We start from the raw sequence: 22,895 nt of genomic DNA, 5'->3' as shown, positions 1-22,895 counted from the left end.
AGATTACTCAGTGTTGTGAATTACTTTGTAATCTTGACTTTTTAGAGGCCAGCATTTTTTATTTTGATAACTTACATATTGTCTGATGGGAAAGAGATCTGCAATAACAATTGAAAAACCTGGCCTAGTTGCTGACTTAAGAAAGCCATTGAATTTTTCCGTGTGCAAGTTAGTAAAAGTAATAATCTTGCTTTTGTCACAAAACTGTGAGGCATTAAATAATATAGACCATATTAGGGGTTTTCATGAAAATGTACTCCTTTAAGTTACCAAGACTCGGAGACACAGAATATTTGCCTCATGTCATCTAACTAGTAAATTGAAAACCCTTGAACCCAAGTCAAAGCCTTTAAACCCCATTAGGGAAGTTGTGGGGAAATAAAAAATCACAGCTGACTTTTTACTCCTAGTTTAGTTTTCCTAAGTCAAATTTGTTGTCTTATCAAGCTGAGATGGAGGTGGGCAAAGGAAGGCTGGGGAAAATGGGGGAGAAAAGAGATCTTGCTTGGGGCGATGGGCACACAATGCAGTGTGAAGATGTTTTGTTGAATGTACACTTGAGACCTGTAAGGTTTTTGTAGATCAAGATCATCCCAATAAATTCAATTTTTAAAAAAGACCACAGAGATCATTCTCAATTCCAGTAATGTTATATAAGGTCTATTTTAACTTTGTCCAGGGAACACGACTTTTGTTTGTTTTTAGAAATTGCTGGTAAAGTCTGTTCTGATGAAATATTTGAATAATATTTAAGCAGAATGGCAGTCACAAGGAAAAAGTATTGGTTAATGCAATTGTATTACATTCTTCTGCCTGGGGTTAATATGCTATGCTGGATTATTTCTGCTTTTAAATATTGAGGGTTACAGTGGTTTTATTTGCACATGCATAGCAAAGCAACAACACACTGGCTGAAGCAAATAAACAGAGTGGTCCCTTGTAGTATTTGGAGAAAAGTTAGCAAGTTAGCTCTAGCGGGTTTGCACAGTGGATAGAGCTAACTGAAGGGTCCCGGGTTCAATTCCAGTCAAGGGCACGTGCCTCAGTTGCAGGCTCCCAGCCCTGGTCTGGGTGCATGTGGGAGGCAATCAATCGATGTGTCTCTCTCACATCAATGTTTCTCTCTCCCTCTCCCTTCCACTGTCTCGAAAAATCAATAGAAAGGTATCCTCAGGTGAGGATTAAAAAAAAAGAAGTTAGCAAATTAGCAGTGTGTATAAAGTTAATTGCAGACCAATAATGAAGATAAGAGAAGCAATAGTAACAATAAGAGCTAAAAATTTATGGAACACTTACTATATGCCAGGCACTATTCTAGTGTTTTACTTAAATTTATTTACTTCTATTTACTTCTTGGATTTCTACCATAATTTCTTACCCCAATTCTGTCAACCAGATGCTATTATCTCCCTATTACAGATGAAATATATATATATATCTTATTAAATTGTTTACTCACATAGAAGTGATCTGTACATTTTAATGCTATATATAATGTTGCTATATGAATATAACATAATTTATTTCTCTATGGGCATTTAGATTGTTTTCAGGGATTTTATATTATAAATAATATTCTCATGCATATCTCCTGGTATGCCCATAGTTTTTCTTGCGATTACCTTTGACTGAAATTGAAAGTATGTAAAATATTCAATTTTACAAGATAATGCTAAATTGCTATTTAAGTGGTCACACTAATTTACATGATTATAAGGAATTTATAAGAGAAAATCAGGATACATGTTCATTCCAGCACTTGGCATCATTAGACTTCATGATATTTTGCCATGTAAATGATTATTTTCCTAATTTCTTTTCAGATAATTTTATTGTTAGTGCATAGAAATGCAACTGATTTGTATAAAAATGCAACTTTTTCAGTGTTGATTTTGTATTCTACTTCTTTACTGAATGAATTTATTAGTTCTTGTTTGTGGAGTCTTTAGAGTGTTCTACATATAGAAAACAGGGACAATTTTACTTCTTCACTTATGAACTGTCTACATTTTATTTATTTTTCTTCCTAAGTTATTCTGGTTAGAACTTCCAGTACTAACTCTGTTGAATAGAAGAGGACAGAATTGGCATACCTGCATTTTCAGTGTTTTACCATTGAGTATGATGTCAACTATGTGCTTTTCATATATGGCTTTTATTATGTGGAGGTACTTTCTTCTGTTCCTAATTTGTTGAGTGTTTTTATCATGAAAGGGTGTTGAATTCTGTCCATTGCTTTTCTGCACCTGTTACTATGATCACATGGTTTTATCTTTCATTTTGTTAATGTGATACTCTGATTGATTTTCATATGTTGAACCAGATGTGCATTCCAGGTAAAAATTCCACTTGGTCAAAGTGTATAATCTTCTTAATGTGTTATTGGATTCTGTTTGCTAGTATTTTGTTGAAGATTTTTGCATTAATATTCATCAGGGATATTGATCTGTAGGTTTCTTTTTGATCTGTGTGATGTCTTTCTGGTTTTAATAAGAGCGTAATATGGCATGATGGAATGAATTTGAAAGTGTTCCATCCTCTTTGATTCTTTGGAAGAGTTTGAGAAGGATTAGCATTAATTTTCCTTTACATGTTTGATAGAATCTCCAGTAAAGCCATCTAGTCGTGGGCTTTCTTTGTTGGAAGTTTTCTTTTTATTACTGCTTCATTCTCCTCACTAGATTTAGATATATTTAGGCTTTTTATTTTTTCACTAGAGGCCCTATGCATGAAATTCATGCAAGGGGCTTGCCCTCGCAGCCACGGTGGCTTGCCTTGGCTCTTGCAGTCCCAGCTTGGTCCGGAAGGACGTCCGGAAGGTCATTCGGCTATCTGGTCTAATTAGCATATTATGCTTTTATTATACATAATTCAATTTTGGTAAGTTGTATATTTCTAGTAACTTATTCATTTTTTAAGATTAGCCAATTTTTTAGCATGTAATTGTTCATAGTAGTTTCATAATTTATTTTATTTCTGTGACATCATTTGTAATGTTTCCTCTTTCATTTGTAATGTTAGCTATTTAAATCTCTCTTTTTCTTACTTAATCTTGCTAAGGGTTTGTCAATTTTGTTGATCTCTTTAAAAATCTAAGTCTTACTTTCATTAATTGCTTTATATTCCCTTTTTTATTTACCTCTAATCTTTATTATTTCCTTCCTTCTGATAACTTTGGATTTAGTTTATTCTTCTTTTTGAGGTGTAGGATTAGGTTGTTGATATGAGATCTTTACTTTCCCCTTTAAATTTTCCCCTTAGTCCTGCTTTTCCTATATCCCAGGTTTAATATGTTGTATTTTCATTTTCATTTGTTTTTCAAGTATTTCCAAAATTCCCTTGTGGTTCATATTTTGATCCATAGGTTAAGAGTATGTTGTTAATTTCCACATATTTGTGGATTTTCCTGACTTCCTCCTGCTATTGATTTCTAGTTTTATTCCATTGTGATCAGAAAAGATACATTATATTATTTCAATCTTATTAAATTCTTAAGACTGTTTTGTGATCTAATATGTGGTCTCTCGTGGAGAATGTTTCATTTGCACTTGAGAAAAATGTATATTCTGCTGCTGCTTGGTAGAGTGTTTTGTATATACCTAAGTCCAATTAGGTCCAATGGCTTATGGTGTTGTTCAAGTCCAATGTTTCCTTATGATTTTTTGTCTGGTTGTTCCTATTGAAAATGGGGTATGAATCTCTTACTCTTATTGTGTTTCCATTTCTATCTTTAGTTCTGTCAATGTTTGCTTCATCTCTTTGGGTATTCTAATGTGAGGTGCATGTATATTTATCATTGTTATAACTTCCTAATAAATTAACCCTTTATCATTATACTAGTGGCCCAGTGCAAGAAATTCATGCATTGGGGGGTGGGGGGGGAGAGGCAGGGTGTCCCTCAGCCCGGCCTGCACCCTCTCCAATCTGGGACTCCTCGGGGGATGTCCGACTGCCAGTTTAGGCCCGATCCCTGTGGAATCGGGCTTAAGCTGGCAGTCAGACATCTCTCTCACAATCTGGGACCGCTGGCTGCTGGCCATGTTTGCCCCCAGCTGCCCCCCCTACTGGCCTGCTCACCCCCAACTGCGCTCCCTTGCTGGCCTGATCGCCCCCAACTGGACCCCCCTTCCAGAGTGCTCACCCTCAACTGCCCTCCCCTCCTGGCCTGCCCTTAACTGCCTCTGAGTTGGCCCTGCCACCATGGCTTTGTCCAGAAGGACGTCCAGAAGGTCTCCCAGTCTAATTAACATATTACCCTTTTATTAGAATAGATAATGTTCTTCTTTTTCTCTTGTGATGGTTTTTGTCTTAAAATATATATTTTTTGATATAACTATTGCTACCCCTGTTCTCTTTAGGTTCTTATTTACATAGAATATATTTTCCCACCTATTCAGGCAGTTATAACAAAAATACAATGGCTCAAGCAACAAATACTTATTTCTTATAGTCTGGAGGCTGAGAAATATATGATCAATGTGCTGGCAATGGTCCACTATTTTTTTCTTTATTGATTAAGGTATTACATATGTGTCCTTATCCCCTCATTGTCCCCCCACCCCCCACTCATGCCCTCACCCCTCTGGTGTCTGTGTTCATTGGTTAGGCTTATATGCATGCATACAAGTCCTTTAGTTAATCTCTCCCCCTTACCCCCACCCTCCCCTACCTTCCCTCTGAGGTTTGATGATCTGATCTATGCTTCTATGTCTCTGGTTCTGTTTTTGTTCATCAGTTTATGTTGTTCATTATATTCCACAAATGAGTGAGATCATGTGATATTTACCTTTCTCTGACTGGCTTATTTCACTTAGCATAATGCTCTCCAGTTCTTTCCATGCTGTTGCAAATGGTAAGAATTCCTTGTTTTTTACAACAGCATAGTATTCCATTGTGTAGATGGTACATCTACACAATGATGCACTTCTTCATTCATAGATAGGTGTCTTCTTATTGTGTCTTTATATGTTGAAAAAATAGCATGAAAGCTCTCTGGGGCGCTCGCTCTCTCTCTTTCTCTCTCTCTCTTTCTCTCTTTTTCTCTCTCTCTCTTTAATTCTCACCTGAGGATATGTTTTTATTAATTTTAGAGAGAGAGGAAGGGAGAGAGAGAAACAGAGCATAAGATTAGAAAGGTAAAAAGGAGTATTTGTGGGGAAAAGATATTCAGTGGGGGAGACCAGGTTATTGAGGGTGCTATAGGCCATTGGAAAGACTAGAAATTCCTCTGACTGGGATGGAAGGAAATGGAGTGTTGGCATGATCTAATTTTCAGTTAGGAAGACTTTTTCTAGATACCGTGTTGAGAAGAGACTGTAGATGAGAACAGATGCAGAAAGATCTATTAGGAGGCTAATGCAATAATCCATGCTAGACAGGGTGGTAGCTACCACTGGTAGTGTAGGGGGTAATGAGAAGGGCTTGTCTAAGTCAGCGTGACCTGCTCTAACAGAATACTGTAGGCTCAGTGGCTTAGACAATTTAAATTGACTTCTCACAGTTCTGGGGATTGGAAGTCTGAGATCAGAGTACCAACATGGCTGGGTTCTGGTGAGAAGAACCCACTTTCTGATTTTCAGATGGTTATCTTTTGGGGGGTCTTTACATGGCAGGGAAAGAGAGAAAGAAGCAATCTCTAATAAGGACAATAATCTTATCATGAGAGTTCCAAATGATAAGGAGATTATGGTTTCAACATATGAACTGAATGGGGGATAAAAACATGTAATCCATAACAGGATTAGATTTTCACACTAGAAGCAAAAGGAACTTACTTATGAGTATGAATATGGACTGTAAGAAGGATGAACCAATAAGATTTGTTAACATGAAATTGAAAATAAATAAAACATCTACAATCTCTGAGGTTAAAAATACTTTTTAGAATATTAAATATACTGCTTTGTTTCCTTCATTTTAATTTGTATTTATCCAATAATAGTGGTGTTTAATAAATGAAAACTTTCCACTTTTTCATCTGGCTTTCCTGGTAGTGCTATGTTTGAGAACATGTAGCCTTTATCCTCAAAGTTAGCCTATGCTATTCATTTTGGGAATAATAGCTTATCATCATAGCCATCTCAGACCATTATATAGTTTCTTATCAATCAGTTCATGACATTAATTTAAAAATCTGATGTTGTAATCATGTTAGAAAATGATGCTTTATTAGTATAGTGATGCTAACATTATACTGAAAAAGGACTAAGAAGTACCAGTTGGTACAGAGGAAAGGTAGGTATGTTTTTAAGTAAAGAGGAAAGGCTGTTTTAATTAACATATAAACGTGTAGTTCTGTGAGTAAGCATTTTTCCTTTCCCTTCTGCTTTTTCCTAGGTGTTCTTGGCAGCCCTCTCATTCACCTTTATTTCTCGGGCACTAAGTGGAGCCATTATGAAAAGTTCCATCACCCAAATAGAAAGGAGATTTGACATCACATCTTCTGTTGCTGGCTTAATTGATGGGAGCTTTGAAATTGGTAATTTTTATTTCTCTTTTGATTATTACTTAGTAACCAGGTTTGCAGAGGGAAAAACTTTTCATATATGCTCTTCACCACTCGTCCTCAATCACAGATAAATTTGCCCCCAGAGCCAGTTTGGCAACATCTGAAGACATTTTGGGTTGTCATAACTGAGGGGGGAGGGGTTGCCAATGGCATCTTGCAGTAAAAGTTAGGAATGCTACTGAACATCCTACAGTGCACAGAGCAGTCCCAACATTGACATCCATCCCAGAATGTCAACAGTACAGAGGTTGAAAAGCCCTGATCTACACGATCTCATTACTTACAAACAAATACTTTTCAGGGCTTTACCTTTCCTCTCTCAAGATTCCCTAATGGAAAAAAAAAAGGGTTGTTTTTTTTTTTTTCAATGGAGAGAGAATTATTATTTTGATTATTTGAGAAGGGAAGAACAGCTTTAGAAGAAACTTTGTTAAGTTTCTACTGTTTAACTGGGTATAAAATTTGGGGTTAAAAGTCTTTTTTCAGTCCCTTGCTTTGTTGTCTTCCTTTTGATTTGGATTTCTCTCACAGTAATGAGGGTTTTATATAATTATTGAACATTATATTATTTATTTTATAAATTAGAGCTCATTGCCTCTGCCCATTTTTCCTTTTTTTCTCACTGTTTATAACTTAAAAGGACTTTAAAGTTATGTCTGTTGTATAGATTACAAATATTTTCTACAATTCGTTGTTTATCTTTTAACTTTAAAATGTCTATAATAATAAAAGCATACTATGCTAATTAGACCAGACGTCCTTCTGGACATCCTTCCGGACGACATTCAGGATGAAGCCAGGGCTGCGAGAGCAGCAGCGGGTGGCCAAGGCCCTTGCACAAATTTTGTGCATTGGGCCTCTAATATTTAGATATTGAGTAAAAAATAATTGTATGAAGGAAGACACATCTATCTTTTTGTTATGAATTCTGACTTTTCATGATCCAGAGGATATTATACCCTAAATATCCTTCACTCTCACCTCCCTGGTTTAGTGACACCATCTAGAATATTAGTATTAGTCTGTTGATCTAATTTATTGTATGTCTCTTTAAATTCTAATTTACTGTATGTCTCTTTTTATTGCAGAATTGATTCTTAATATTTTTGTTAAACCTTGTAGCTGTTTAACAGCACTTATTTTGAGTTGGATATAAGTTTTACTGGTTTCTTTGCTTACCACTGTTTCTTGACTCTTATGACTTCAAATCTCATGTTTATTTTTTTCTGAAGATTATTTTCATGAAGTTATATTTTCCAGAAATATTTGAACACATGACATTTTCTGAGGCCTTGCTTGTTGGAAAATGTATTTATTTTACTATCATATTCAAGCAATAATTTGTCTGAGTATATAATTAAAAGTTCAAAATCTATTTTTCCTCAGAACATTTAAAAACATTTATCTACTGTTTTATATGCCTAATGTTGTATGATAAATCATTACCAGTATCGTTGTCATGCACCGACAGGTATCTTCTCTTTATTCCTGAATTTCAGAAATTTTACCAGCATACACCCAGGATTATGGCTTTTACTTTATTTATGATGGAGAAATTTTCATCTGAAGGCTTGAGACTTCGTTTACTTCACTGAATTTGTTTTACAATTTTACATTTCTTTCTTCCCCTCCATTTTCTTCTGAAGCATATATATATATGATGAATATTAAATTTTCTGGCTATTTTTCTTTAAATTTTTCTTTCTAAAATTCTACCTTTTTATCTTTATGTTTCAACAATATTATTTGATGCTGTCTCTCGTCTTATCCTATCAGGCCCCAACAAGTGCATTTTAATGATATTTTAAATTTATAATACTTTATTATTCTCTTACTATTTTTAGCCTTTCAGTTCTTCTTTTATGGATATCCATGTAACTCTAAAATACTAAATAGATTTTTTTCCAGTTTCTCCTTTTTTTAGTTTTTTTATTTAACTATTTCCTCACAGGTTACTTTATCTGCCAGTTCATTTTGGTGGCTTTTATTTCAGGCTATTTTTTTTTCATCAAATGTTCAGTAATTCTTGGTTGTTGTTTGTTTGTTATTATACTTGTAGCTCAGATGGATCAGAATTGGTTGTGACTCCCTCCACTTGGAATGCTCTTTTTCCCCCTTTTTAATGTAAATAATTTATACTCAGTATTCAATCTCCTGACCCCTCCTCCAGGAAACTTTTGTGAAACCCTTAATTAATTTAAGTTCCCCCTTTCTGTGGTCTAACAGCACATCTGTCTATTTGTATGTTTTCATCACTGGTATGTACACATCTTGAGGACAGACAGATATCATGGTTCATTTTTGTATATTTCTGGATCCCTACACCATGGCAAGTATTTAATTGGGATTACAAGAATGCTAGAGTGAACAAATAAATGCATGAATGAATACCTTTCCCTCAGGTCAGAAAGTTTTTCTTCATTTTTCTTCATTCCAGTGCAATCCAGTTAACTCCAAATTCTGCAATAAAATATTGCTTCACTAATATTGCAAGTAAGTCAAGAGCTTTTTTTTGTATCTGAAACCTATTCTACTTATTATTGATACCATAAAACTTTACAGTGAATAAGTCGTTTCATCTTCTCAATTAAATTGTATGGTCTTTGAGGGATGATACCATGTCCTATGCTCTATGTGTGTTCATTCTGGGGTCTTCCATTCCATTCGCTGTTTGCTACAGTGAACATATAAAAATAATGTTGTCCTCTTTCTAGGAAATTTGTTTGTGATTGTATTTGTGAGTTACTTTGGATCTAAACTACACAGACCAAAAATAATTGGAATTGGTTGTTTCATTATGGGCATTGGAAGTATTTTGACCGCTTTACCACATTTCTTCATGGGATAGTAAGTGTTAAATAGCTCTGTGCCATTAATTACCACTTACTTGTAAATTAATGGTAGAATTTTTTTCCTTTTAGATAAGAAGTCACCTTTTGAGGGGAATACCCACTAAATATGTGTAGAAATGGAGTTTATTTTTTTTATGTAATAGTTAACTCATTGCATTAAATACCCTGGCTTTCACTGAATTTAAAATGTAAATAGCATTGAAAAAAGTGTACAGTTTTATCAGAAATAAGTAAGATCTGTATGACTTTTTAGTATAGCATATATATTCACACCTTTGCCTACAAGATTTTATATATTCAATAAACTTCACCACTCAACCTACTGCAGTATGGGTTTCCCCGATACCATAGCCATTATTCTTCCTAAGATGACTGTGTAGTTAAGATTAGAGTCAGGCCTGGCCGGCGTGGCTCAGTGGTTGAGCATCAACCTGTGAACCAGGAGGTCACGGTTCAATTCTCAGTCAGGGCACATGCCTGGGTTGTGGGCTCAATCCCCAATAGGGGGCATGCTAAATAAATAAATAAATAAATAAATAAAAATAAAAGCCTAGAGTCAGATGCTAACAACAGCAAACCTAAAATAGGGATGGCTTAAATAAGATAGAGGTTTATTTTTCACACACAAAGTTAATGTAGCTGTCGCAGGGATGGTAAGTCCGTGCCTTCTTTTATCATATTGCTCTGCAATGGTCCAAATTGTGGCAACCTTGTTCCAGGCAACAGGACAGAGGAAGGGGAAGAACAAGGAGAAGAAAGAGAGTGCACAGAGCCTGGGGCTTAGGGAATATTTTTGGAAGCACAGCACTTCTACTGACTTCACATTGGCCCAAACTTATTTACGTTTCACATCCAGATGTGAAGACATTAGAAAAAATTGACTTTATTCCAAGTTGGCATGCTACTAGCTAAAAATCCCACCTTCTATTACAATGGAAAGAGAGAAGAATGGCTATTGAGAGACAATAGCAGTTTCTGCTAAAGACATTAATTACCTACTCATTGCCAAAGCCAACAATCATGCCTTTGGTTCCATATTAATTCCTGAGGGAATTGTGTGATTCCCTCCACTTGGAATGCTCCCTGAAAAAGGACTAAGCTTTGAAATTGGTAATTTTTATTTCTTAATAAAAAATATTTGACTTTCATAAGCACCTTCTTCTTCCTGGTACTTCTTCTGATTTGCACTGTATTGTTCTCTCTTGATTTATTTCCTGTCTTTGTGGTTTCTTCATCATGCACATCCTTTTTTTCAGCTGCTGACACCAGACTGTCAGTTATCCCCTAAATTCCCTCTTCAATCTCCTTCACTTTTCATTCTAGATGATTCATATGGATTGTATGCATTAAATGCAACTATCACCTATGCATGGTGACTTTTCCTTATACTCAAGATCTATATAATCAACCATCTCATGAGCATCTCCAATTTAACACCCTACAAGCATTTCCCATCCATATATTAAAAACTGAATTCATCCTTGTACCAAAATCAGCTCGGATTTTTCACATTCACTCTTTCCATGACTCATATTTACCCACAAAGAAACTCAAACCAAAGTCAAAGGCTTCATCCTAGACTTTTTCTTTATTTCAACACAAATGACCAGTGTTCACAAAATCTTGCTTATTCTATCTGTCAAAGTTGTACCATCCTTTCATCCCATTGTCCCAAATCTACTTGAGGCTTCCCTCCTTTCTGGCCTGGCTTTTTGCTACCAGTCTATCCTCCATTCTAACTCATATTCTATATTAGAGTATTCATTTTAAAATGCAAATTTAATTACTTTTTCCTGCTTACAACTCCCAATTTCTAGAACAGTGTTTTTTAAATTTCAGATTCTAAACTACTAGTGGACCAAAAAATTGATTCAATTAATTATTGAAACCAACAATAGGATAGGATTGAATTGAATAAAATAGAATAGAAGAATATACAATGTGAATAGAAACAAATACTGTTGATTGAAACTTTTGGTTGTTAGTGTGTACTGTGTGTGTGCATATGTATATATTGTGATTGTGATACAAAATGCATTTCTTACTGTTGGTCACAGTCAAAAATATTGAATACTGCTCCCCTGTGGATTAATATCTATACTCATTTACATATACAGGTTGCTCATTGAATTTCCTAACTTCATTTTACACTGCTCCCCATGATCCAATATCACATTCCAGGCCTGCAGTTTCTCAAATATGCCCTAATAAGTCATACCTCTGCACATGGTGTTTCTTACTATCTTGAATACTTTATCTAGCTATTAACTAGATAAAGTTAATTAACTCTTATCCATCTTCAAGATTTATCTCACATGTCATCCTCACTGAGAAGTCTTCTCTAATCCACTCCCCTTGACCTCAAGTAAAGTGTATCATCCCTTTTTTCTTGTGACAACTCAGGATCTGGTGTATTACATTTATCATTTGTACCATATATGCTCATCTTAGAGAGTGTCAAATTCCCCAAGTATAAAAACTGTGATTTATCTCTATGTTGCTTTGTTTGTTTGTTTGTTTGTTTGTTTGTTTTATGGAGCTGAGTATAATACCTGGCATATAGTAGGCTGTCCTTGGAGCTCATGAGGTGCCTCCCTGTTTTTGGATATCAGCGTGTGTCCCCATTCTAGCTCTATCACTGTTATTCTTAAGTTCTTCCACATCAAATGAATTAGAACTTTTAAAACTAAGATTGAAGAGTCGGGCTTATGATAGTGTGTGTGTATGTGTGTGTGTGTGTGTACATGAAAGAAAATATAACAAACTATTTATAGAAAATGTAGATGAGTTAGTATGTATTACAGATTGATTTGGAAAAAAACTGTTCTAAAGTTTATTAAATGTTATAAAGTTTATTAGATAGTTTAAATTGTGACTATCTTTGAAGATGATTCAAAGGGATGGAAGATTCAGTAAGAGGGTTGTTGTTTTTTAAGATAAAACCAAGGTATTTCACACTTTCACCAGATTATAAATACTCCTGGGATGGTAGTAACATGACAATCCTTGCCTGAGGAGTAGTAAATGCTATTGCTTAGAGAACACCCCCATTTCACTTTCATTCATCACCTCAAATACAAGCTGAAAAGTTGACAAAAAGAATTCATTCAGATTATTTGGAGAAGAGAGTGGTGCAAATAAAGAGAAAATTTTCTCTGTATTTCTGGGGAAAGTAAACATATTCAGTAGCTAAACAAAAATTTAAATCTAGGCCCTGCCTCGGTAGCTCAATTCGTTGGAGCTTTCTCCTGATATGCCAATGTTTCGGGTTCAATCCCTAGTCAGGGCACATATAAGAATCAATCAATGAATGCATAGATGCATAGGTGGGTGGAATAGTGAATTGATGTTTCTCTCTCTCTCTCTCTCTCTCTCTCTCTCTCTCTCTCTCATCAATAAACATTTTAAAAAGTTAAATCTAGTGATTTTCTTACAGTTACAGGTATTCTAAAGAAGCCTTTATTAATCCACTAGAGAACTCAACATCAAGCTTACCAACCTGTTCAATTAGTCAAAATGTGTTACTCAAAACATCACCCGAGAAAGAGGGAAAAGGTAAGGATTGAATTGACACTAGTGAATATTAGCATCAATAATAAATATTCTAAAATTTATCAACTTAATTACATCTGTAAAAATGATTAGCAAAATTGATTTAAAACAAATATGAAAAAACACTTGCATTTTACAATAGTGTTAATATATTATACATAAAGAGCTTTTAGAAAAATAAAAAGAGTAATATTTTGGTAGGAAATAGGCAAAATATGTGCATTTAAAATAAAGAGGGAAGTGAATACATAAATTAAAATGGTACTTTACTTTCTGTGAAAAAATTGGAAATTGTTACACCAAGATTTTTTTTACCTATTACAACACAAATCATAATATATAATTACAAATTATAACACCCATTAAAGGGTTTTCTGCCTAGTATGAAAAGATTAAAAATAAAAATAAATGAGGTAGAGAAAAAGATACATTTATGTTTTGCTGGGAATGTATAACTCTTTGGATGTTAATTTTTAATATAGTAAAGAACAAAAATATGAATATCTGATTAAAATAAAACACTCTCTTGCCTACATAGGTTGGGAAAAGGAATCTGACTCATATACATGGGTATATGTCCTAATGGGCAATTTGCTTCGTGGAATTGGGGAAAGCCCCATACAACCCTTGGGGATTTCTTACCTGGATGATTTTGCTAAAGAAGGAGAGACTTCTTTTTATATAGGTAATGTACAGAACAATATTAGTCTTTATGATTACTTTCCTTGGGTCTACCATTGAAATAATAGGGTTTCTTAATTTATTCTTTTTTCACTTTTTATTAAATTTATTGGGGTGACACTACTTAACAAAATTATACAGGTTTCAGGTGCACAATTATATAATGTATCATCTCTATGTTGTATTGTGTGCTCATCACCCCAAGTCAAGTTTCCTTCCACACCATATATCTCCCCAAACTCTCCTCCACCTCCCCTCAACCCCCTCCCCTGGCAATCACCATCAGTCATTCTTTTATTTATTAAAAGTTTTATTTGGAAAAAATGTATTGCATAATGTCACTTTTAAGAACATATTGAATAAGAACCATGTATTTCTGGCATCTGATAAAATAGTTTTGTAATATTTTCAGGTACTTTGTTTGCAATAGGAATGATTGGTCCAATCCTCGGCTTTACAGTGGGATCTCTGTTTTCTAAAATGTATGTGGATATTGGATATGTAGATCTGAGTAAGTATAATCAGAACAAGGTAACATGATAATGCTTTCCAAGTACAGGACATCACTCCAAATTAATTTAATTAATTCTTTCAATAGTCCTTTGCTGACAATCAGAAGTTACAGATAGGAAATAAATGTATTAATAACCAGAATAGCCCTAGCCGGTTTTGCTCAGTGGATAGAGCGTCAGCCTGTGGACCAAAGGGTCCCGGGTTCGATTCCAGTCAAGGGCACATACCTCAGTTGCAGGCTCCTCCCCGGCCCAGGCCCTAGTTAGGGCTCATGCAGGAGGCAACCAATCAATGTGTTTCTCTAACATCCATATTTCTCTCTGTCTTCCCCTCTCTCTCTTCCATTCTTTCTAAAAATCAATGGAAAAATATTCTTGGGTGAGGATGAACAAAATAAAATAAAATAAAATAAAATACCCATTCCTTTAAAAAAAATAAATAACCAGAATAAAAATAAAATCCATCTCCTGTCTAAACCAGACTTTTATCACTAAGTATATAATAAAAATTGTTTTAACAAACTTGCTTAAGATTAGTTTATCCAAAATAATTGCATAATAGCAGGTTTCTCAAATATGCCCTGTAATATCACTTCCCTGCATTTATCCTTGGAAAACCTTCTCTCCGTTTTCTATTTGTATAGTTCTTAAAATCTTTTCCAAATTGTGGCTTCTGTTCAGAGAAAACTTACTACACCCTCTTCAGAGAAACCATATGGCCCAAAGTTCAGTGCCCCTATTAGTCATCAAGAGCATGCCTTTATTGTAGCCTTTATGCAATTAGCCATAAACATTAGTGCACTTACCTATCATCTCTTTTAGAACATATCAGGATGGTCTCTGACTTCACATATAATAAGTAATTAGTGTTTGTGAATAAACAAATCTTATTTTCTATCTCACCAGGACTTGAACAGATCTCCAAGGAGATCAAAGGACTCATTTCCATAATGGAGTAGATATCATAGTAGGCCAACAATAACCACAAACTTGAAAGTGTTTTATAATATAAAACTAAAGACAGTATCTGTTGAAATGTTGTACATTTATTTTGGAAATGTAATTAGAGTTTAGGTTCACATTCTGTACATTTCTACTCATACACCTCCACGTACATCATTGTTTTTATCACTAAGAATACAGAAATAAATTTTTAAAGTCTGTAGGATGATCATTTTGTAACCTCTTTTCTATAATCAGAAATCACTACTCACAATATTTTAGAATTCTTGGTGATTCCATTTCTACCGCTGAATGCTTAGATCTTATTAAATCTTTCTTATTCAGCCATGACTATGATGTAAATATATGATATATTTATATGATATAAATATAAAATATATACTCAGCCTCAAGCTATTCTTTTCATGCAGAAATTTGGATCCAGCCTTAACAAGATATTCTGATTAGTTTTCCAAAAAAATCCAGATTTTTCTGTAGAATTTTTTAATTTTTAAGACAGTGTGTGAGCTAAGGAAAATACTTTGATAGGCCATGTTTAGTTATATTATGACTTCTAGTTCCTGTATGTAGACCAGTGATAGAACAAGAAAAATGCTATCAAAAGACATTTCTGACAGATGAATAATTAGCATATAGATGGAGTCACTGCTTTTACAATTGTTTCCTAAAATCTGAGTTGCTGATTATGAAACAATATTACCATATAAATCAATTCTAAACCCAGATCTGTGTGTACTTGAAAGCTACTTCATGAAATAGAATGGATAATTTATTTCTATACAGTTTTAAATAAAGTCAATATTTTTTCATGTCACTATGTTTTCTGATAGATCCAAGTGTAGTGCTAATATTAATGTGCTTCAAACTTCTATGATGTGTGTGTACATGTGTCTGGGTATGTGTGTATGTGTTGTGCTTTCTTACTACTTAGAATGTTTACTTTATGCTCGCTGAAATAGCTCATTTATATTTGTTTAGATATAGTGCGTGCATATTTCTCATGAAAGCTGTGCTGTAGAAGAGTTGGAAATGCAGGTTTCTGGAGGAGGAGGGAGGAACCTCCATGATTGGCTGTGAGAAATTTTGCAAAGTTCTGTAAATATCATTGCTGGTGCTTTCTTAACCTCAGCAGATGGTGCCAATAGTTTTCAGACAATAACAAGGAATAATATGCCTTTCATAACTGATATTTCAATGGTTTGCAGGCTTAAAAGTTCAATGATGGCAATTGTCCAGTCATGTCACCAGAAAAGCTACCAAGTTCACACCAGCTCAGGCAATGACATGACTGATTCCTGAACAACAGCAATCATATGATGCCATTAAATTTGGGGCTTACCCTAATTTAAGAGATGACAAAGTATGAAAAAAGAAAATAGAGTCTCAGAACTGATAAAATATAGTTTATTTGTTTATCAATGGAGGAGAGCAATCATTACCACTATTGCCCAGAATTTACTGCATTTCAAAATAATTTTTATTGTCCTATTCTAATTCTTTATTATAGGCAATATCAGAATAACTCCTAAGGACTCTCGTTGGGTTGGTGCTTGGTGGCTTAGTTTCCTTTTTGCTGGAATATTATCCATTATGTCTTCCATACCATTCTTTTTCCTTCCCAAAAATCTGGATAAACCACAGAAAGAAAGGAAAGTTTCAGTATCTTTGCATGTGTTCAAAACAAATGAGGAAAGGAGTCAAATGACTTTTCCAATAGACCATGAGCAAAAGGTGACTGAAAACATAACTGGTAAGTATTTCATATTTATTGTCACTTGGAATTGTTAATCCCAGTGAAAGGGAGGAACGAGTATTCCAAAATAATAGGTCATACTCAAATCATCTAGAGTTGGCTTTGTTCTGCACTAAAGTGAGCTGAATTATTATTCTAAGATCCCTACTAAGATTAGCAAATGTTTTCTGAACAATGATATACTCTCTGAAGAGAAAAGGATCAGGTTTGTGGTGTTTAGCAGGGAGAAATCAACCAAAGACTAAAAATATCTGTTGCTTCTAAAACGAGAGAGTATATATTCATTTCAAAATAATATGCTGTACACTATGAGGGTTAAAAGGACTGTTATATGTCATTCATCCATTCACTTATTCACAAATGGTACCAGGCACCGTACTATGCCCTGGTGATAGAATATTGCCTCTGTTTTCCAAGAATCTACAATCTAGTGGATTGTACCAAGAAGCACATAGACACTTGCAATACAATCTGTAAGTACTATGGTAAAGTTAAATGTGAGAAATTATGAGCCCGGCTAGTGTGGCTCAGTGGTTGAGCATCAGCCTATTAACCAGGAGGTCGTGGTTTGATTCTCAGTCAGGACATATGCCCAAGTTTCAGGCTCAATCCCCAGTAGGAGGCATGCAGGAGGTGGCCGATCAATGATTCTCTTTCATCATTGATGTTTCTCTCTCTCTCCCTCTCCGTTCCTCTCTGAAATAAATAAAAATATATTCTTTAAGAAAAGAAATTATGAGTGCCTATAAATTGGGCAAGTTAACTATTGTTACATGGAGAGATGGAGTAAGGAGAAGGAAGACAGAGGTTTCCCTTTAGATAATTAATAAGACTTTTTTCTTGGTAATCATATAGCAGAGAGAGATGGAGTAAGGAGAAGGAAGACAGAGGTTTCCCTCTAGAGTAAGACTTTTTTCTTGGTAATAATATAGCAGAAGTTTGCTTACATAAATATTTAAAAATGGAGCAGAAGCAATAGTAGTAGATAAGATTATCAAAGTCACTAGAGGGGTCCCTCAGCCCGGCCTGCACCCTCTCACAGTCTGGGACCCCTTGGGGGATGTCTGCCTGCCGGGTTAGGCCCTATCCCTAGCTTAGGCCTGGCAGGCGGACATCCCTCTTGCAATCCGGGATCGTTCGCTCCTTACCACCCACCTGCTTGCTCCTTACCGCTTGGCTCACTGTTCCTTAGCGCTGCCGTGGAGGCAGAAGAGGCTCCCGCCACCTCCGCTGTACTCGCCAGCCATGAGCCCGGCTTCTGGCTGAGCAGCACTCCCCTTGCCGGAGCGCACTGACATGCATTGAGCATCTGCCCTCTGGTGGTCAGTGCGCATCATAGCGACTGGTCATTCCTGTCGTCCTGCCATAATGGTCGCTTAGGTTTTTATTATATAGATAGTAATTATATTATTAAGTGCTAATAAATAAGAGACATTGCATGTCTTCTTCACTTTTGTTTCCTGAGCACCTAGCATATTGCCTGGTACCCAGTTGAAAACCAAATATTTGTTGAATGAATGAATAAATTAATTAATCATGTATGTAGTTGTATGGTCGAGTGACAAAAACTAACCAAATGCAAAGTGAACAAAGCGAGTTGCAAACAACATGTATATATGATCCCATCTGGGTAAAATGAACTAACTAAATAAAAATGCCTATATGGAAAAAAAGGAAAGAATATATAATAAACTGTTAATATGATTGGCAGGTATTCTGACTTTCTGTGCTATCTATTTATATAATATTAAATGTTATGTAACATATTTATAAAATTAAGGTATTAATATATATTTAACTTAATTATTGTATTTTCTTTATACTTTGTTTTTATAGGTTTTTTCCAGTCCTTAAAAAGCATCCTTACCAATCCCTTATATGTTTTATTTTTGTTTTTGACATTGATACAATCCAGTGCCTATATTGGTATTATTACTTTTGTCTTCAAATACATAGAACAACAATATGGTCAGTCAGCATCTGAGACCAACATAGTGCTTGGTAAGACACATTGTTTCTGTTTGCTTGATAAGCAATATACTACAAAGTAATTGAGTTTTAAGTGACATTTTGTTGTGAAGGCAACTTCGTATTTTAGTAAATATAATTTCAATTTATTCTTTTGCAAATATTATCAAATTTGTTCATTTTGTGATGCCATCTTTGTTCTGTATTTGAAGTGATATCTCATATTATTTTTGAATAGATAAATTCCTGAAGAAAAAAAATGCACGTAAATGGAACATTTACACATGGTATCTGCATAATTGGATCTTAAAATGTAGTGCTGAAATCCACAGACAAATCCTTTTTAATGTAATCATTATATTTTCATAATTCATGAACTTTGAATCAGGATCCAGCTACTTACAAAAAATAGAACATTGATGTTTCCCAAAGAAAGGCAGTTTAAACAAATCATTGATGTCTACATAATTCAAAACAAATACCATATAGCAGAGAGGGGTCTTTTACTACAATATCTATTTCCTATAACATAGTGAAACTTGCTTATGAAGGAATGGCTTTCCTATATCATTCTTCACCTACACCCAGTACAGTAGTAACTTCATAAATATTTGATAAATTAAATTGAATTTATCAAGTGGCATGTGAGTAGGTCATAAATAAACAAGAAAATATTAATTATGTATGATGCTCAAATTGAACTTAAAAGTCTGAACTGTAAGAGTTAATTTTGTTCCCAGTAATGTTCCCAGCCTGAATTTTCTTTGTTAGAGTGGTCTTCATATTTAATAACTCTTGAAGGACAATGAAAGGGAAGACTTATAAGAGGGACCAACCATGTTTAATACTGTATACAGGCCTTTTTATCACCTCAGGGTATATGTGTGTTTGAATGAATAAAGAAGAGATAGTAATTCAAGTATTCAATTCTAAAATGCTGAGCAAATTTGGTACGCATTTTTAAGAACTGGAACTCTTCGTTTTGAGGAGATGTGAAGGATTTCAGATGGTAGGATGAACGTCTCATAGGCACGAAGATGATGTTTTGTTGTTTTCCAAGGGAAAAAGCATCTCATAGAAAGTATCTGTTCAGACATAAAAATATGCTCAGTCACTGACTTTTGCTGTTGGGGAAACAAAACCCTCAGCATTGGCAAGAAAAAATCATTTTTATCTTTACCATATGGTACACTGGTACCCTACTTCCAACCAGGCCTGCCAGTCTTAAGAAATAATGAGATTGTAATGAACTTGGTTGATATACACTGTGTTTCATATGTAAAGACATTCCAGAATAACTGTATGTATATAATTACTATTTTTTCTTTTATCTCTAGGATTCATAACCATACCAACTATTGCCACTGGAATGTTTGCGGGAGGATATATCATTAAAAGATTCAAATTTACCTTGCTTGGACTTGCCAAATATTTACTTTCTATCAACATATTGACCCTCCTACTTTACCTATTAAATTTTGCACTAATCTGTGAAAGCAAATCGGTTGCCGGCCTAACCTTAACCTATGATGGGTTTGTATATATCAATATATCAGTTGCACAATGTATAAACTCTCAATGTAAAAGACTTTAAAGAAACCAGGGTAGATGATAATTTTAACTAAACTTTCTTTTGAGAGAAATTTCTAACTTACAAATTCCTAAAAAGTACATTTTTAAGATTTAAAAAATCTTTTTTTATTCCTTGCTTTAAAAGAAGTTTATAGTAATAGTTACCATGTATGGGTTGCTTACAATGAGTGATGGACATTTTTATCCCCATTTTATAGTTAGGAAAAGCAAGGTTTAGAGGATATGCAGATAACATGGCTAGCAATGTTAAGATTCTGACGTAAATTTAGGGTTTTTTACTCCAAAATTCTTAGTCTTAACCATTATAATCTTGGATGGATCATGAGATGAATACAAATGATATTGTCTAAAAGCAACTGAACCATCTGTATCTACAGTTAATTTTTTAAATATATTTTAAAAATTACTTTTTTAAAAATATATTTTATTGATTTTTTTACAGAGAGGAAGGGAGAGGGACAGAGAGTTAGAAACATCGACAAGAAAGAAACATCAATCAGCTGCCTCCTGCACACCCCCTCCTGGGGATGTGGCTGCAGCCGAGGTACATGCCCTTGACCGGAATCGAACCTGGGACCCTTCAGTCCACAGGCCGACACTCTATCCACTGAGCCAAACCGGTTAGGGCTAACAACTACTTTTATAAGAAAACATTATACTATTGAGTTCTCCATTTCTGCAAACTAATACTGCTTCTTCTGGTAATGTCTACTTTGACAGAATTGATAAGCATCCTATATGTAATTGCATATCACATCCTAGAAAACCTTTCATTTCTATTATTATTATCAAATATTGTTAAGTATTTCTACCCCAAATCAAGGGCAAGATTCCTGTGCAGATTTCTTATCATCTCCTAAATACAGCCAACAACTTGAGCTCAGGAAGGTTCACATTCAAGCATCAAGCAAGGATCCCTGAATCACAGTTTAGTAACCATGATCCTTAGTGACCCTTATTGTTGGCTCAAAGCTTTTACACTCTGGATCCTATGAAGCATCAATTTTAACTTGTCAAATATTCCCACATTTCCTTACCTAAGCATCACCCTATTCTTGGAGGCTTGACAACCTAGCCTTGCATTATCTCTTCACTTCCTCCTAATCCTGACTGTTGTTGATTATTTCTATACAGCATCACCCACTCTAGTAAGTCAAGCTACAGAGTACCTACAACATTAAACTTTAACAGTAAAAGAATGGTAGTGATCATGCAGCCCAACCCTCTTATAATCTCTTTTTTTATTAGTTGAGACTCAGATAAACTACGACTTGTCTGCAGTCCTACAATGCCTCCAGAATGGCACCACATCACATCATTGGTTCAAGGACTCCCTGGTTGCCAGGGCAGGCTTTAGCTTTTAGCCAGTTCCCTGAAAGCAAGTACAGTAACTGTGCCATAATTCGAAAGAAGGCAGCTACAGTCCTCTGGGATTTTTTTCAATCAGTAAATTTTGCCGAGTGCTTTCTTAAAGGTCAAGACGATGTCCTCATGGAATTCATAGTCTAATGATAGTAAACAACAGAATCAATGTATTCAGCATTTATGAAATGCTAGCCACTGGGGTAAGTTTTAAAAGTATGAATTAGTGCAGAGGTTCTCAGAATGTGGCCTGAGGGTCTATAGGGGTCCCTGGAAGCTTATTCTAGTGACAACAAATTTTAAAGTAATTGTTAAATGATACCAAGACAGTATTTGTCTTTTCCAGTCTCATGTTCTCATGAATGTATAGTGATATTTTCTAAGCCTACAAGACATGCAATGATAACACCAGTCCGATGGCTAATGATATGTGTGCTTGTGTATTCTCATGCATCAAAGTTTTCTTAGCATTGATTTCTAATAGAGTATATATCAACAGATATACCCACTTGAACAAAAAACTTTGAGAGTCCCAAAACTTTTGAGTGTGAAGAGCTACTAGGAACAAAATGTTTGAGAACTGCCAAATTAATATTTTTACAAAAAAAAATCCCATGAGATTGATGCTATTATATATGACTTACAAATGACAAAATTGATTTTAGAAAGAATAGTTACATTGTTAACATGGCAGAATTAACGTGAACACAGGAGTTTCGATTGCAATGTCTGGACTGGGTCATTAATCATTAAATTTAACCACTTCCAGTTGTATGTCCCCAAGCAGAATTGGATATAAGATGCTTTTTAGTAAAATTAATGATAATAGAATTTTGGGATTTCAGAATCTACTTTTTTCTTTTTAATGTAAATTATATTTTCATTCAAAGATAGTTTATCAATCTATTATCAAGATTTTACCAAAAGCCAAAATATAGTTTTAAAAATCTACAAGTGGAAAAGTAATTACAAAGAGTTCTGTTTTGTCATTTCAGCAATATTTTAAGATTATATTTTAGCCCTAACCGGTTTGGCTCAGTGGATAGAGCATCGGCCTGCAGACTGAAAGGCCCCAGGTTCAATTCCGGTCAAGGGCATGTACTTTGGTTAGGGGCACATCCCCAGTAGGGGGTGTGCAGGAGGCAGCTGAT

General features: G+C 34.8%; 1 protein-coding gene across 3 annotated transcripts in view; it reads left to right on the top strand.

Annotated features, from left to right (window-relative positions):
- The window catches only part of LOC102253889 (solute carrier organic anion transporter family member 1B3), a 49,686-nt gene that overhangs the window by 10,769 nt on the left and 16,022 nt on the right, over positions 1-22,895 (top strand). For 2 of the 3 annotated variants that reach the window (XM_005869578.2, XM_014542349.1), the window contains 8 exons: positions 6,337-6,478; positions 9,223-9,355; positions 12,797-12,915; positions 13,451-13,597; positions 14,006-14,104; positions 16,576-16,818; positions 18,658-18,822; positions 20,127-20,322. In XM_005869578.2, the coding sequence (XP_005869640.2) occupies positions 6,337-6,478; positions 9,223-9,355; positions 12,797-12,915; positions 13,451-13,597; positions 14,006-14,104; positions 16,576-16,818; positions 18,658-18,822; positions 20,127-20,322 (1,244 nt within the window). Of the gene's footprint in view, positions 1-6,336; positions 6,479-8,945; positions 9,002-9,222; positions 9,356-12,796; positions 12,916-13,450; positions 13,598-14,005; positions 14,105-16,575; positions 16,819-18,657; positions 18,823-20,126; positions 20,323-22,895 lie in introns of those variants that run through there. The other variant, XM_014542351.1, reaches the window with a different exon arrangement.

The sequence above is a fragment of the Myotis brandtii genome, unplaced genomic scaffold (genome assembly GCF_000412655.1).
Source record: "Myotis brandtii unplaced genomic scaffold, ASM41265v1 scaffold299, whole genome shotgun sequence".
In the NCBI taxonomy this organism is placed as follows: Eukaryota; Metazoa; Chordata; class Mammalia; order Chiroptera; family Vespertilionidae; genus Myotis; species Myotis brandtii.
Note: the sequence above shows the minus strand (reverse complement) of the source record. Positions and strands in the feature narration are given on the sequence as shown.